At 34.5% G+C, this 12,226-nt stretch overlaps 1 protein-coding gene across 6 annotated transcripts in view; it reads left to right on the top strand.

The window, feature by feature from the left end:
• The window catches only part of LOC149792919 (intermembrane lipid transfer protein VPS13A-like), a 345,749-nt gene that overhangs the window by 193,738 nt on the left and 139,785 nt on the right, over window positions 1–12,226 (top strand). For all 6 annotated transcript variants that reach the window (XM_089966749.1, XM_089966747.1, XM_089966746.1 and 3 more), the window contains 2 exons: window positions 7,605–7,724; window positions 9,898–10,023. In XM_089966749.1, the coding sequence (XP_089822875.1) occupies window positions 7,605–7,724; window positions 9,898–10,023 (246 nt within the window). The remainder of the gene's footprint in view (window positions 1–7,604; window positions 7,725–9,897; window positions 10,024–12,226) is intronic.

Raw genomic sequence — 12,226 nt, 5'->3', positions numbered from 1 at the left:
ATCTGGTGCATGGGTATGTATATCCTCGAATGAATGTGTGTTCGCATACATATATTACATAAACATACTTCTGGTTAAAAACGAGTATAAAATGATGCTAAGATAGAAAGAGTGACTGATAGATAAAGACAACAAATATGAATATTTTTGAGTATCTATTTATTATTGACTTGTAGAGCATGTTCTTACAAACAGTCTCTTTTTTAAATCATACTGTTTGCAATTTTACATCCAGTCACGCGGATCAATATCGATTTAAAAGGCGAATCAAAGTAATTTGACAGAATCTGTGAAATAATTGGATCTTTAAAACTTACATATTTGACGCAGGAAAGTTAAACAGAATTAAACTAATTTTAAGAAGGCTGTTCTAGATGAATTTGCTGGTTGCAATCAGAAATGTTGTCTACAGACCCTAGCAAATTTGAATGTTATTACGTGTCAGCATAAGCAAAGAAAAATCATGCTGAAAGTTATTTCATGTACCGTCCAATACTTGATATTTCAAAAGTCAAAAAGAAAACGAAAAAAAAAAATCTTTGGGCATGTAAATTAATCTGAATATTGTACGATATTTACACCCAAATATGAATAAATATTCCGTCTGCATTAATTACACTTCTTTATCGTTATGATAGCTAATGTAATTATTGCTTTGTTAGGTTTCTCTGAATACATTAAAATACTGTGTTCCATTTTTAAAAGAACTTTTCTCGTTTAAAATATTCAGCATTATAAATCAGCTGACGCATCGAATTCGTGTTATAATTTTCTTATCGAACTTGTGTTATAGCTTTCTCAACTCGTGTTATAAACGAACTGTTAGCTTGGCGAAAGTAACTGAGAAAGAAGGATATATCAACATATGAAAAATGCAAATTGTTGTACTTGTTTTCGTTAAAGTTATATGACTAAAAATGTGCAATAAATGTTTAAAATCAGAGAGCAGAGTGAAATGTTCCTTCAAATGTATCTGAAATTATGGATAATGAATCTATATTATCAGCTATGGACGGTGTATTTAATTTAATTATTTGATATCATTTAAGTATGGAAAGTAAATATTGTTTAATTATCTGATATAATTTAAGTATGGACACTGAATCTAATCTGATTTAATGTCTATAATTATTCTCCCAGTATGAACAAAAGATGTTTGACCTATATAATTGATTCATTGGTTTAACCATAATGATCCATAGTACAACTAAGATACCTTTCTTTGTTGACTATGTTTCACTAACCAAGTGTAGAACGGTGAACTATCCGGAACTGGAAATTTTTTGTGGGCATGTGCATTTGAGCTAAGGGAGGTAATTTTAGGCGCTACAATCAGTAACTTTGTTGCAACCGTGAAACCCCCTATACTAATCACCTTTTCCATTCATCATGATCTATTTGTTTTCCATTCATCCATCTATTTGTTTTCCACTCATCCATCTATTTGTTTTCCACTCATCCCTCTGTCATTTGTTTTCCATCCATCCATCTGTCCATTTGTTTTCCATCCATCCATCTGTCCATTTGTTTTCCATCCATCCATCTGTCCATTTGTTTTCCATCCATCCATCTGTCCATTTGTTTTCCATCCATCCATCTATCTTCCATTCATCCACCTGTCCATTTGTTTTCCATTTATCCATCTGTCCCTCTTGTATACATGTATTGTAAGAACATAGCTTGGCAACCCTTAACTATAATCGATTCCATTTAACTCAACAACCCATAACCATAAATGGATGACATTTAGGGTAGGTGAATTGCATATTACACATAGCTGGGGTTTTCAAAGGTTGCATCTTTTCAGGTCAAAGTTTGATGGAGTTATTGGCCTGTTTATGTGTCCATTTTAAGCAGGTCAAATAATATTAGTGAATACTTGCCCTTAAAAGTATGGATAAACCCCTATAATTTGATGCTATACCAGATGAAGGTACCATTATTCTATCTTAAGCAGTGGTCATGCATGAGTAATTAGCGACAAAAGAGTAGACCTGTTGCTGAATAATTGCAAAGGAAACAAAAAATTAAGGAACAAATCAATGAATGAATGGATGATTGGATTAAAAAATGAATGAACTAAAATACTAAAATACACAGAAGGTAAGTACTTAGTATAGAATTTGTATTTTAGTATAGAATTTGTATTCTCCAATTACCATATTAACTTCTTGTTGTGTGCATACCAATCCCTCATCAATCTATGCTAGACTAGCTTACAAAGCCACTTATAATGAGATCTATGGATCCCACTTTTGTATTAGAGTTGGGAACAAAACTTAAGAAATGTATGCTGATAAAGTAAGAATCTGTCTTGGAAGATAAACATCGATACTGTTAATCTGGTATTTGCACCATTTAAAGGTGTTCAATTATCTTTTGATATTAAAGAGAATTAAATGGAAGTACATGCATTAGCATTGACTCGACACAAGACTGCTAAATTTGAAGACAAGCGCATTCAGGACATTCTGAAATGAAAAGAAGATGACAGTAGTTTTGTTGATTCTGCTTACTCATCAGCTAAGTTATCATATTTTGATAATTGTTGAGGACTGAATGGATCTTCAATATGAAGATACAAGCTAATTAACAGATTTGTTATTTCCAAGACACGACAGATGCTGACATGACAGTAACATTCGGGTGTAGGTCAGTGTAATTTCTTTGTCTCCAGTCAATTGCAAGACATAAAAGGTGCTGACATGACAGTAACATCTTGGTGTAGGGTCAGCCCAACTTTTTTGTCTCCAGTCAGTTTCAAGACGTAAAAGATGCTGACATGACAGTAACATCTTGGTGTAGGTCAGTGTAATTTCTTTGTCTCCAGTCAGTTTCAAGACATGGAAGATGCTGACATGACAGTAACATCTTGGTGTAGGGTCAGCCCAATTTCTTTGTCTCCAGTCAGTTACAAGACATGGAAGATGCTGACATGACAGTAACATCTTGGTGTAGGGTCAGCCCAATTTCTTTGTCTCCAGTCAGTTACAAGACATGGAAGATGCTGACATGACAGTAACATCTTGGTGTAGGGTCAGCCCGATTTCTTTGTCTCCAGTCAGTTTCAAGACATGGAAGATGCTGACATGACAGTAACATCTTGGTGTAGGGTCAGCCCAATTTCTTTGTCTCCAGTCAGTTTCAAGACATGGAAGATGCTGACATGACAGTAACATCTTGGTGTAGGGTCAGCCCAACTTTTTTGTCTCCTGTCAGTTACAAGACATGGAAGATGCTGACATGAAAGTAACATCTTGATGTAGGGTCAGCCCAATTTTTTTGTCTCCAGTCAGTTACAAGACATGGAAGATGCTGACATGACAGTAACATCTTGGTGTAGGGTCTGCCCAACTTTTTTGTCTCCAGTCAGTTACAAGACATGGAAGTTACACCAGCAGTTTATGAGTAGTTCTAGCTATGAAGCCAAAGGTCATTTGTGTTTGATTATGATGGATACACAGGTTGCTAGTACCACGCCCCATTTTCGGTCAACTAGTAATCAAAATTTGAGTCTTCCTGTGTAACTCATACCTTTGTCTCTTTAGATTTATTGTTTATGAACCCAAGTTGGTTACATCATTGTTCTCAGCATAATGTGACATTATCATATTATTTGGAGCCATGTAACTGGGACCATGTGACATCAGCAGATTAGTTGGTGCCATGGAACTGGGACGATGTGATGTCAGCAGATTAGCTAGTGCCATGTAACTGGGACCATGTGACATCAGCAGATTAGTTGGTGCCATGGAACTGAGACAACACCCTTAAATACTGTAATATTTATCATGTTACAAATGCATTATGTTAGTATGAGTGTTGGTCAGGCGGATGACTAGTATATTGTCAGTGACTGATGTAAAACTTGTGTGCTGTTATTATATAATACGGAATTAGCCAGTGAAAAAGTATTAACTTTCCAGAAAGTTTGAAGGTACCACTGCTACTTAATTCATTGTTTGGTTTGGAAATATAGAAACTTAAAAAGAAATTGGCTGGAATATATTTAGTAATCAATTCATCTGTTGGTCCATCCATCCAGCCACCCAGCACTTGTTAGCATAACTAGTACTGTATTTTTTGTGTGGATTGCTTTGAAACTTGCCAGATGTTATGACTTGAATATGTGAATATTTCTTTTGAGTTATTGCCGTATTGGTCTTGTTGTACATGTACTGTGTATGATACATCTGTATGATACATGTACTGTGTATGATACATATACTGTCTTTGATACATGTACTGTGTATGATACATGTACTGTGTATGATACATGTACGGTGTATGATACATGTACTGTCTTTGATACATGTACTTTGTATGATACATTTATGGTGTATGATACATGTACTGTCTTTGATACATGTACTGTCTTTGATACATGTACTGTGTATGATACATGTACTGTGTATGATGCATGTACTGTGTATGATACATGTACTGTCTTTGATACATGTAATGTGTATGATACATATACTGTGTATGATACATGTACTGTGTATGATACATGCACTGTGTACGATACATGTACATTGTATGATACATATACTATGTATGATACATGTACTGTCTTTGATACATATACTGTGTATGATACATGTACTGTGTATGATACATATATGGTGTATGATACATATACTGACTTTGATACATATACTGTCTTTGATATATATACTGTGTATGATACATGTGCTGTGTATGATACATGTACTGTGTATGACACATGTACTGTCTTTGATACATATACTGTGTATGATACATGTACTGTGTATGATACATTTATTGTCTTTGATATATATACTGTCTTTGATACACATACTGTCTTTGATACATGTACTGTGTATGATACATGTACTTTGTATGATACATGTACTGTGTATGATACAATATAATTAAGGCAGCTAATCCTGTAGGTTTTGATGGGTTGCCATGAAACTTAGTATGGCCATAACCTAATAGGTGCATATCAACAAATCACTCAGGTTTTGTTAAGGGTTACTGCTCTTTTTGTTTTGCATTTGAACATATTATGTGACACAATTTTGTCACTGCAATTAGTATCCCAGTTTTGATGGATTGCCTTGTCACTGCAATTAGTATTCCAGTTTTGATGGATTGCCTTGTCACTGCAATTAGTATCCCAGTTTTGATGGATTGCCTTGTCACTGCAATTAGTATCCCAGTTTTGATGGATTGCCTTGTCACTGCAATTAGTATCCCAGTTTTGATGGATTGCCTTGTCACTGCAATTAGTATCCCAGTTTTGATGGATTGCCTTGTCACTGCAATTAGTATCCCAGTTTTGATGGATTGCCTTGTCACTGCAATTAGTATCCCAGTTTTGATGGATTGCCTTGAAACTCTTGGTGATAGTTATGGTCATGATCTGAAGAATGATGCTAATATCAACAAACCACATTGATGCTAATATCAGCAAACCACATTGATGCTAATATCAACAAACCACATTGATGCTAGTATCAACAAACCACATTGATGCTAATATCAACAAACCACATTGATTCTAATATCAACAAACCACATTGATGTTGATATCAACAAACCACATTGATGTTAATATCAACAAACCACATTGATGCTAATATCAACAAACCACATTGATGCTAGTATCAACAAACCACATTGGTGCTGTAAATACACTTAAGACTTGTTAGTGTGCACAGAATAGGAACCTTTACAGTTTGATTTTGCACTTTTCTTTTGCACTTTTTAGCTGACTGAATGTGCTATCAGAAAACCTGCATGCCCTGTGTACATCAGCATGAAACATTAATTTAGTTATGCACTGTTGTCATTGTGCTACTTCAGACAATCATTTGTTGTAAAAAATTGCATACAGTTTAATGAAGAGGGCAAAATACCTTATATAGCATGGAGCAACAAACCTTAATATAAGACTTTAAGATCAATGACAAGACTGCCAGGTGGGAAAGGTACATGGGGGTCATGTGTTGCTGCCATGATTGTTTTAATATACATAAGCAATGAAGCATTGATTTTATCCTATCATCATATTGTTTATGTAATTAAAAAGATGAGAAAATTTTCAGGAATAAATAATATCAAAGCTTATTTGAACAATTTAAAGAATGTGATAAGGGTAGTCATGGTTTCATGATGACCATTTCATGACTCACTCTTATAAGGGTGTAGTGGATTTTCACCTGGCTGTGTCATGATTTCATGATGACCATTTCATGACTCACTATTATAAGGGTGTAGTGGAGTTTCACCTGGTTGTGTCATGATTTTGTGATGACCATTTCATGACTCACTCTTATAAGGGTGTAGTGGATTTTCACCTGGCTGTGTCATGATTTCGTGATGACCATTTCATGACTCACTGTTATAAGGGTGTAGTGGATTTGCACCTGGCTGTGTCATGATTTCGTGATGACCATTTCATGACTCACTCTTATAAGTGTGTAGTGGATTTTCACCTGGTTGTGTCATGTAACGATGAGTTGCTAACATCAGTGAATTTATTTATGAGGAGTATCAAATAATGTACCCAGGTACATACACTTGGAATTATTCATAAGGATAAAAGGAGTATCAATTAATGTACCCAGGTACATACACTTGGAATTATTCATAAGGATAAAAGGAGTATCAGATAATGTACCCAGGTACATACACTTGGAATTATTCATAAGGATAAAAGGAGTATCAGATAATGTACCCAGATACATACACTTGGAATTATTCATAAGGATAAAAGGAGTATCAGATAATGTACCCAGGTACATACACTTGGAATTACTACTTTCCTCAGTAAGTGTCTGAAACAATATTACTTGATCAAAAATGAGCTATGATATTGAAATATTTAATACCTTTGATTTTTACCTTAGGATTTTTGTCAGCTTTATTTAACTAAAGAGAATAATATAAGAATATTCACATTTGAACTGGATTTAAGTTGTAAATGTTCATCAGAAATAACATGTATTGATTTTAATCAATGCAGGAAAGAATATGATGATTATGATGAGTTATTGGAAAAGGGATCTGGGTCATAAAGATGATCCACTGTTGTATTGATTATGTGGAATCTCATCTTATATTCCGCTAAACATATCAGTGAAGAAGTGATAGAATAAAGGAGAAATAAACCCTGTACTCTTCATCAACTAATCACGCTGGAAGTGTTCTGATCTTTTATCCATTCATTTTGTTTAGTCAGTCATGTAGTTTAGTCATTGTTACTATAATTGAGTAGACCCTATATTGTTTTGGAGCTTCATTTTTGGAATCTAACGGTACCTGTAATTTCTGGAAGCTACCTGTAATTTCCAGAAACTACCTGTAATTTCCGAAAGCTACCTGTAATTTGTGAAAGCTACCTGTAATTTCTGACAGCGAATTGTAATTTCTGGAGGCTGTCAGTTTTTGAATTTTAAAATTGAATTCCTCCAATTTATATGATGCAACCTCATACAGAAGGACATTAAAGGGACCATAAAATGTTCTCACATTTTGACAGGTGTCCTTTATTAACAGTTGAAGTATATTCTCATCTTATGAAGATACTAAGTATCTGATAAGGCAGGTTGCACTGCACTTGTTTTTCATTTTAGATGATCCTGAAGGTGCCAAACATTGTGGTGAAGATTGAAGGTGGTGTTGGCAAAAGAACAGTCCCACTGTTGATTATGGAAGCCTCTTTCCAAGGAGAGGTCCGAGATTGGAGTGGCCAGGTAGAATATAGTTCAGTTTAAAAGCTTGCATTACTGCAGAATTATTTCATATTGTAATAGCTGTAAATTAGTATGATTTTCCTTAGAAGTATAATGCTTGGAAAACATTAAAAACTATGCCATCTATCTTTGAGAAATTAAAACTCAAAACAGTGTAATTAAATAAAGTGCAGAGAGAAAGGTAGTGGATTGTTATGAATAAAAAATGATTGCGACAAACCAAATTCTTTTTTCATTCATTTGAAACTGGCACAAAAAATACCATGGATTGTGTGTGTGTGATTTGGATTTTTTACATAGCTTTAACAATTTTCCATTCATATCACTACGATGTCTGCATGTGGCAGTTTATAGTGATGTCTAGCGCTGGGGCATCATGCCACAGACATGTAGCATGATGTCCCACTCAGTCACATTATACTGACACCAGGCCGACCAGTCCTAACACTAACCTATAGTTAATGCTGAGTGCCAAGCGAGGCAGCTGTTAGTACCATTTCTGTAAGTCTTTGGTATGACTCAGATGGGGAACGAACCCACAGTCTCTTGCATCTGAGGTGGATGCTTTAACCACTAAGCCATCGGAGCACTTCAACAAGGATTGTAAACATCTGCTTTAACCCTTTACCTCGTGCAAGTGCCTTTGGACGTCTCTACTCCATTTGCATATAAGCTCCTTTAGACCATTGTTTCCCTTTACCCTCATGTGTGCTTCACAGACCCCCAAATTTTTTAATTGACCCCCAGTTTTGATACCAAAGTTTGTTTTTTACTCAGTCTGACCCCCTGTTTTGACACCAGGGAGATTTTTGACTCTCAGCCTTGCACCCCTAGGGGATACACTGCTTTAGACACCTCAACTCTATTCGCATGGAAGCACCTTTTGATGCTTGTACTCCATTCGCATGGATGCGCTTTTTGATGCCTGCTGTAAACATCTGTCATTTTTAGCGGGTTTTCATAGCGCCACTTTTGGGGAAAACCCCCGTTAGATACCTCATTTATTGCTGTGAATGACCATTATGTCAGATCACATGGTCGCTATTTATGCTCTGGTTGAAAATCTGCTATTTAAAGTAACTAGGTTGTATTCTTCTCTCTCCAAAATGGAGGTCACAGATTTCATTCAGTACTTTTCACGATTAGAATCACAACAATGAAAGCTTCAATAACTTAGGTAAAGGCTCTGATATTGATGTAGTTAGCAATTAGGTTTTATAAATTATCAAATTCAGATGACTTAGTCATGTAGACGCAGACAAAGAACTTGTATATTTTGAGTATGAGAAATGGCAGCTACGGTTGGTCATGCGGCTTCACTGACTTGACGGTGAACAAGTTCTCTCAAGATTTTAAAGCACATAAAAAATCTTCTGTGAAAAATAATTACACAGCTATAACAATCGGACTTTACTCTTAAATTTTTCCACATACGTAATATATGTGTACCAAAGATGTAAAATGGTTAAAATTGCTGTTAAATGTAACATATATTACATTGCTTAACAGTTAACAGGCAGGGATATGGAGTTGAATAGGTAACAGGTGTTCTATTTATAGTGCACTGCACTGGGTAACTTTGCTTCATGTGTATCGGAGGGGTAAAAAGCCATACACTCTATGAGGTAAAGGGTTAAATTGCAGCAGATTGATGAGCAAATTTCTGTTTTGTGTCTTTTTCTCAGTTGAAACTTTTTCAGTCAAAAATGAGTTTATTTCTTAGCTTATCATTTTTTACTTACCCACTCCCATGCACAACTTTATCACCTAATGTTTCAAATTGACACATTAATGGATGGTTTGTTAGTATGATGAGTCCAAACTGTTAGCTTGTTGTTTTTGACTTACTCCCATGCACAACTTTATCACCTAATGTTTCAAATTGACACATTAATGGTTGGTTTGACGAGTCCAGACTGTAGGATTTGGATCAGGCATGCCTCTCTCTGAAGATTATTATTGGGTTGATAATCATGCCATACATCACATACTTTTGGAAATTGGATTCTTGGAGAATTTGGACATTCAAAGTTTGCATTAAAGTTTCATTCGCCTCAAAAAAGTCAAAATATGCCTCATGTCAAAGATGACCAATTTACAGCATCTGATTTTTAAAATTATTTCCTTTTTTTGCCACCATATATTACTGACATTACTATTGTGTCTATGACAGCTGTATGTTGAGAGCTGTCTGAAGGTGGAGGTGGCATACTTCAATGAGATATTGTCTATATGGGAACCATTACTGGAACCAGTCTGGGACAGTGGAAAGTTCAGGAAGTGGGAGTTACAGTTAGAGGTCAGTAATAACATTAAGTTGGAATGCATTAGAGTCACACTTATATGTATATTCATGTACAGACTTAACATTAAGTTGGAATGCATTAGAGTCACACTTATATGTATATTCTTGTACAGACTTAACATTAAGTTGGAATGCATTAGTCACACTTGTATGTATATTAATGTACAGACTTAACATTAAGTTGGAATGCATTAGTCACACTTATATGTAGATTCTTGTACAGACTTAACATTAAATTGGAATGCATTAGAATCACACTTATATGTATATTCTTGTACAGACTTAACATTAAATTGGAATGCATTAAACACACTTATATGTATATTCTTGTACAGACTTAACATTAAGTTGGAATGCATTAGTCACACTTATATGTATATTCTTGTACAGACTTAACATTGGAATGCATTAGTCACACTTGTATGTATATTAATGTACAAACTTAACATTAAGTTGGAATGCATTAGTCACACTTACACATATATTCTAGTACAGACTTAACATTAAGTTGGAATGCATTAGAGTCACACTTATATGTATATTCTTGTACAGACTTAACATTAAGTTGGAATGCATTAGTCACACTTATATGTATATTCTTGTACAGACTTAACATTGGAATGCATTAATCACACTTGTATTTATATTAATGTACAGACTTAACATTAAGTTGGAATGCATTAGTCACACTTATATGTATATTCTTGTACAGACTTAACATTGGAATGCATTAGTCACACTTGTATGTATATTAATGTACAAACTTAACATTAAATTGGAATGCATTAGTCACACTTACACATATATTCTAGTACAGACTTAACATTAAGTTGGAATGCATTAGAGTCACACTTATATGTATATTCTTGTACAGACTTAACATTAAGTTGGAATGCATTAGTCACACTTATATGTATATTCTTGTACAGACTTAACATTAAATTGGAATGCATTAGAGTCACAATTATATGTATATTCTTGTACAGACTTAACATTAAGTTGGAATGCATTAGTCACACTTATATGTATATTTTTGTACAGACATAACATTGGAATGCATTAGAGTCACACTTATACATATATTCTTGTACAGACTTAACATCAGTGCTGAGTTTTTTTTAAAGTGTTGGCACATTACCGTAGTTTAGTTGTTAGTGTTAGTACGTAATAATCACATTCCATCTGTTTATCAGTCTATCAATTTGAATTTCTGTATCAAAGTTCTACCACCCTTCTTTATAATTTATTACCATTTGATTATTTATGAAATACAGATATCATGAGTTTGATTTTGTTTAGACTTTGAATACAGGCTTCCAATTCAAGATGTTGCATTAGTTTTGATTGAATATAGGCTTTCAAATACCGATATCAGATGAATTTGATTGAATAAAGGCTTACAATTTAAGATATCACACAAGTTTTGATTGAATATAGGCTTACAGTTCAAGATATCACATGAGTTTTGATTGAATATAGGCTTACAGTTAAAGATATCACACAAGTTTTGATTGAATATAGGCTTTCAAATACCGATATCAGATGAATTTGATTGAATAAAGGCTTACAATTAAATATATCACATGATTTTGATTGAATATAGGCTTACAATTTAAGATGTCACATGAGTTTGATTAATGTTCAGGATCCATAGATACTATAAGGTGATCTTAAATGTTATTAAATGAGCATGTCAGCACTCGAAAGATGATCGTTTTATCCAATGTGATGAAACCTAGTAAGTAGGCTTACAGTTATGAACAAGATGCATATATATTAACAAGGTGATTTTGCATCTGATAGGCTTGTCAACTCTTCAGTGACTTTTCTGATCAGGTTTGTTATCAAACTTGCTAAGTAGGCTTATATCATGATATGTTTTGTTATGGGCAAGATCTGTACCTAACCATGAGGTTTTCTTACATACAACTGGCTGAACTTCTTGCAACTTGTATGATTGTATTTATGACTTGATTCTATGATGTAGGTAGTCTTATATGAGATTGGCTGTCTCTGGAAACTGAATTTCAGTCAGGTTTTGCCACAGCTTGGTAAATAAGCTGATATCATCCTCAGCTTGGCAGGGTCTGTAATAAATGTGATCTGCACACATTACTGAGGTGATCTTGCATCTGATTGGCTGAGTTTGCTATCTCTCTCGGTCAGGAGTCTATATTTCACACCCAATTTCCATGAA

Source organism: Sinohyriopsis cumingii, chromosome 8, assembly GCF_028554795.1.
Source record: "Sinohyriopsis cumingii isolate HCF-2022 chromosome 8, ASM2855479v2, whole genome shotgun sequence".
Taxonomy (NCBI): domain Eukaryota; kingdom Metazoa; phylum Mollusca; class Bivalvia; order Unionida; family Unionidae; genus Sinohyriopsis; species Sinohyriopsis cumingii.
Note: the sequence above shows the minus strand (reverse complement) of the source record. Positions and strands in the feature narration are given on the sequence as shown.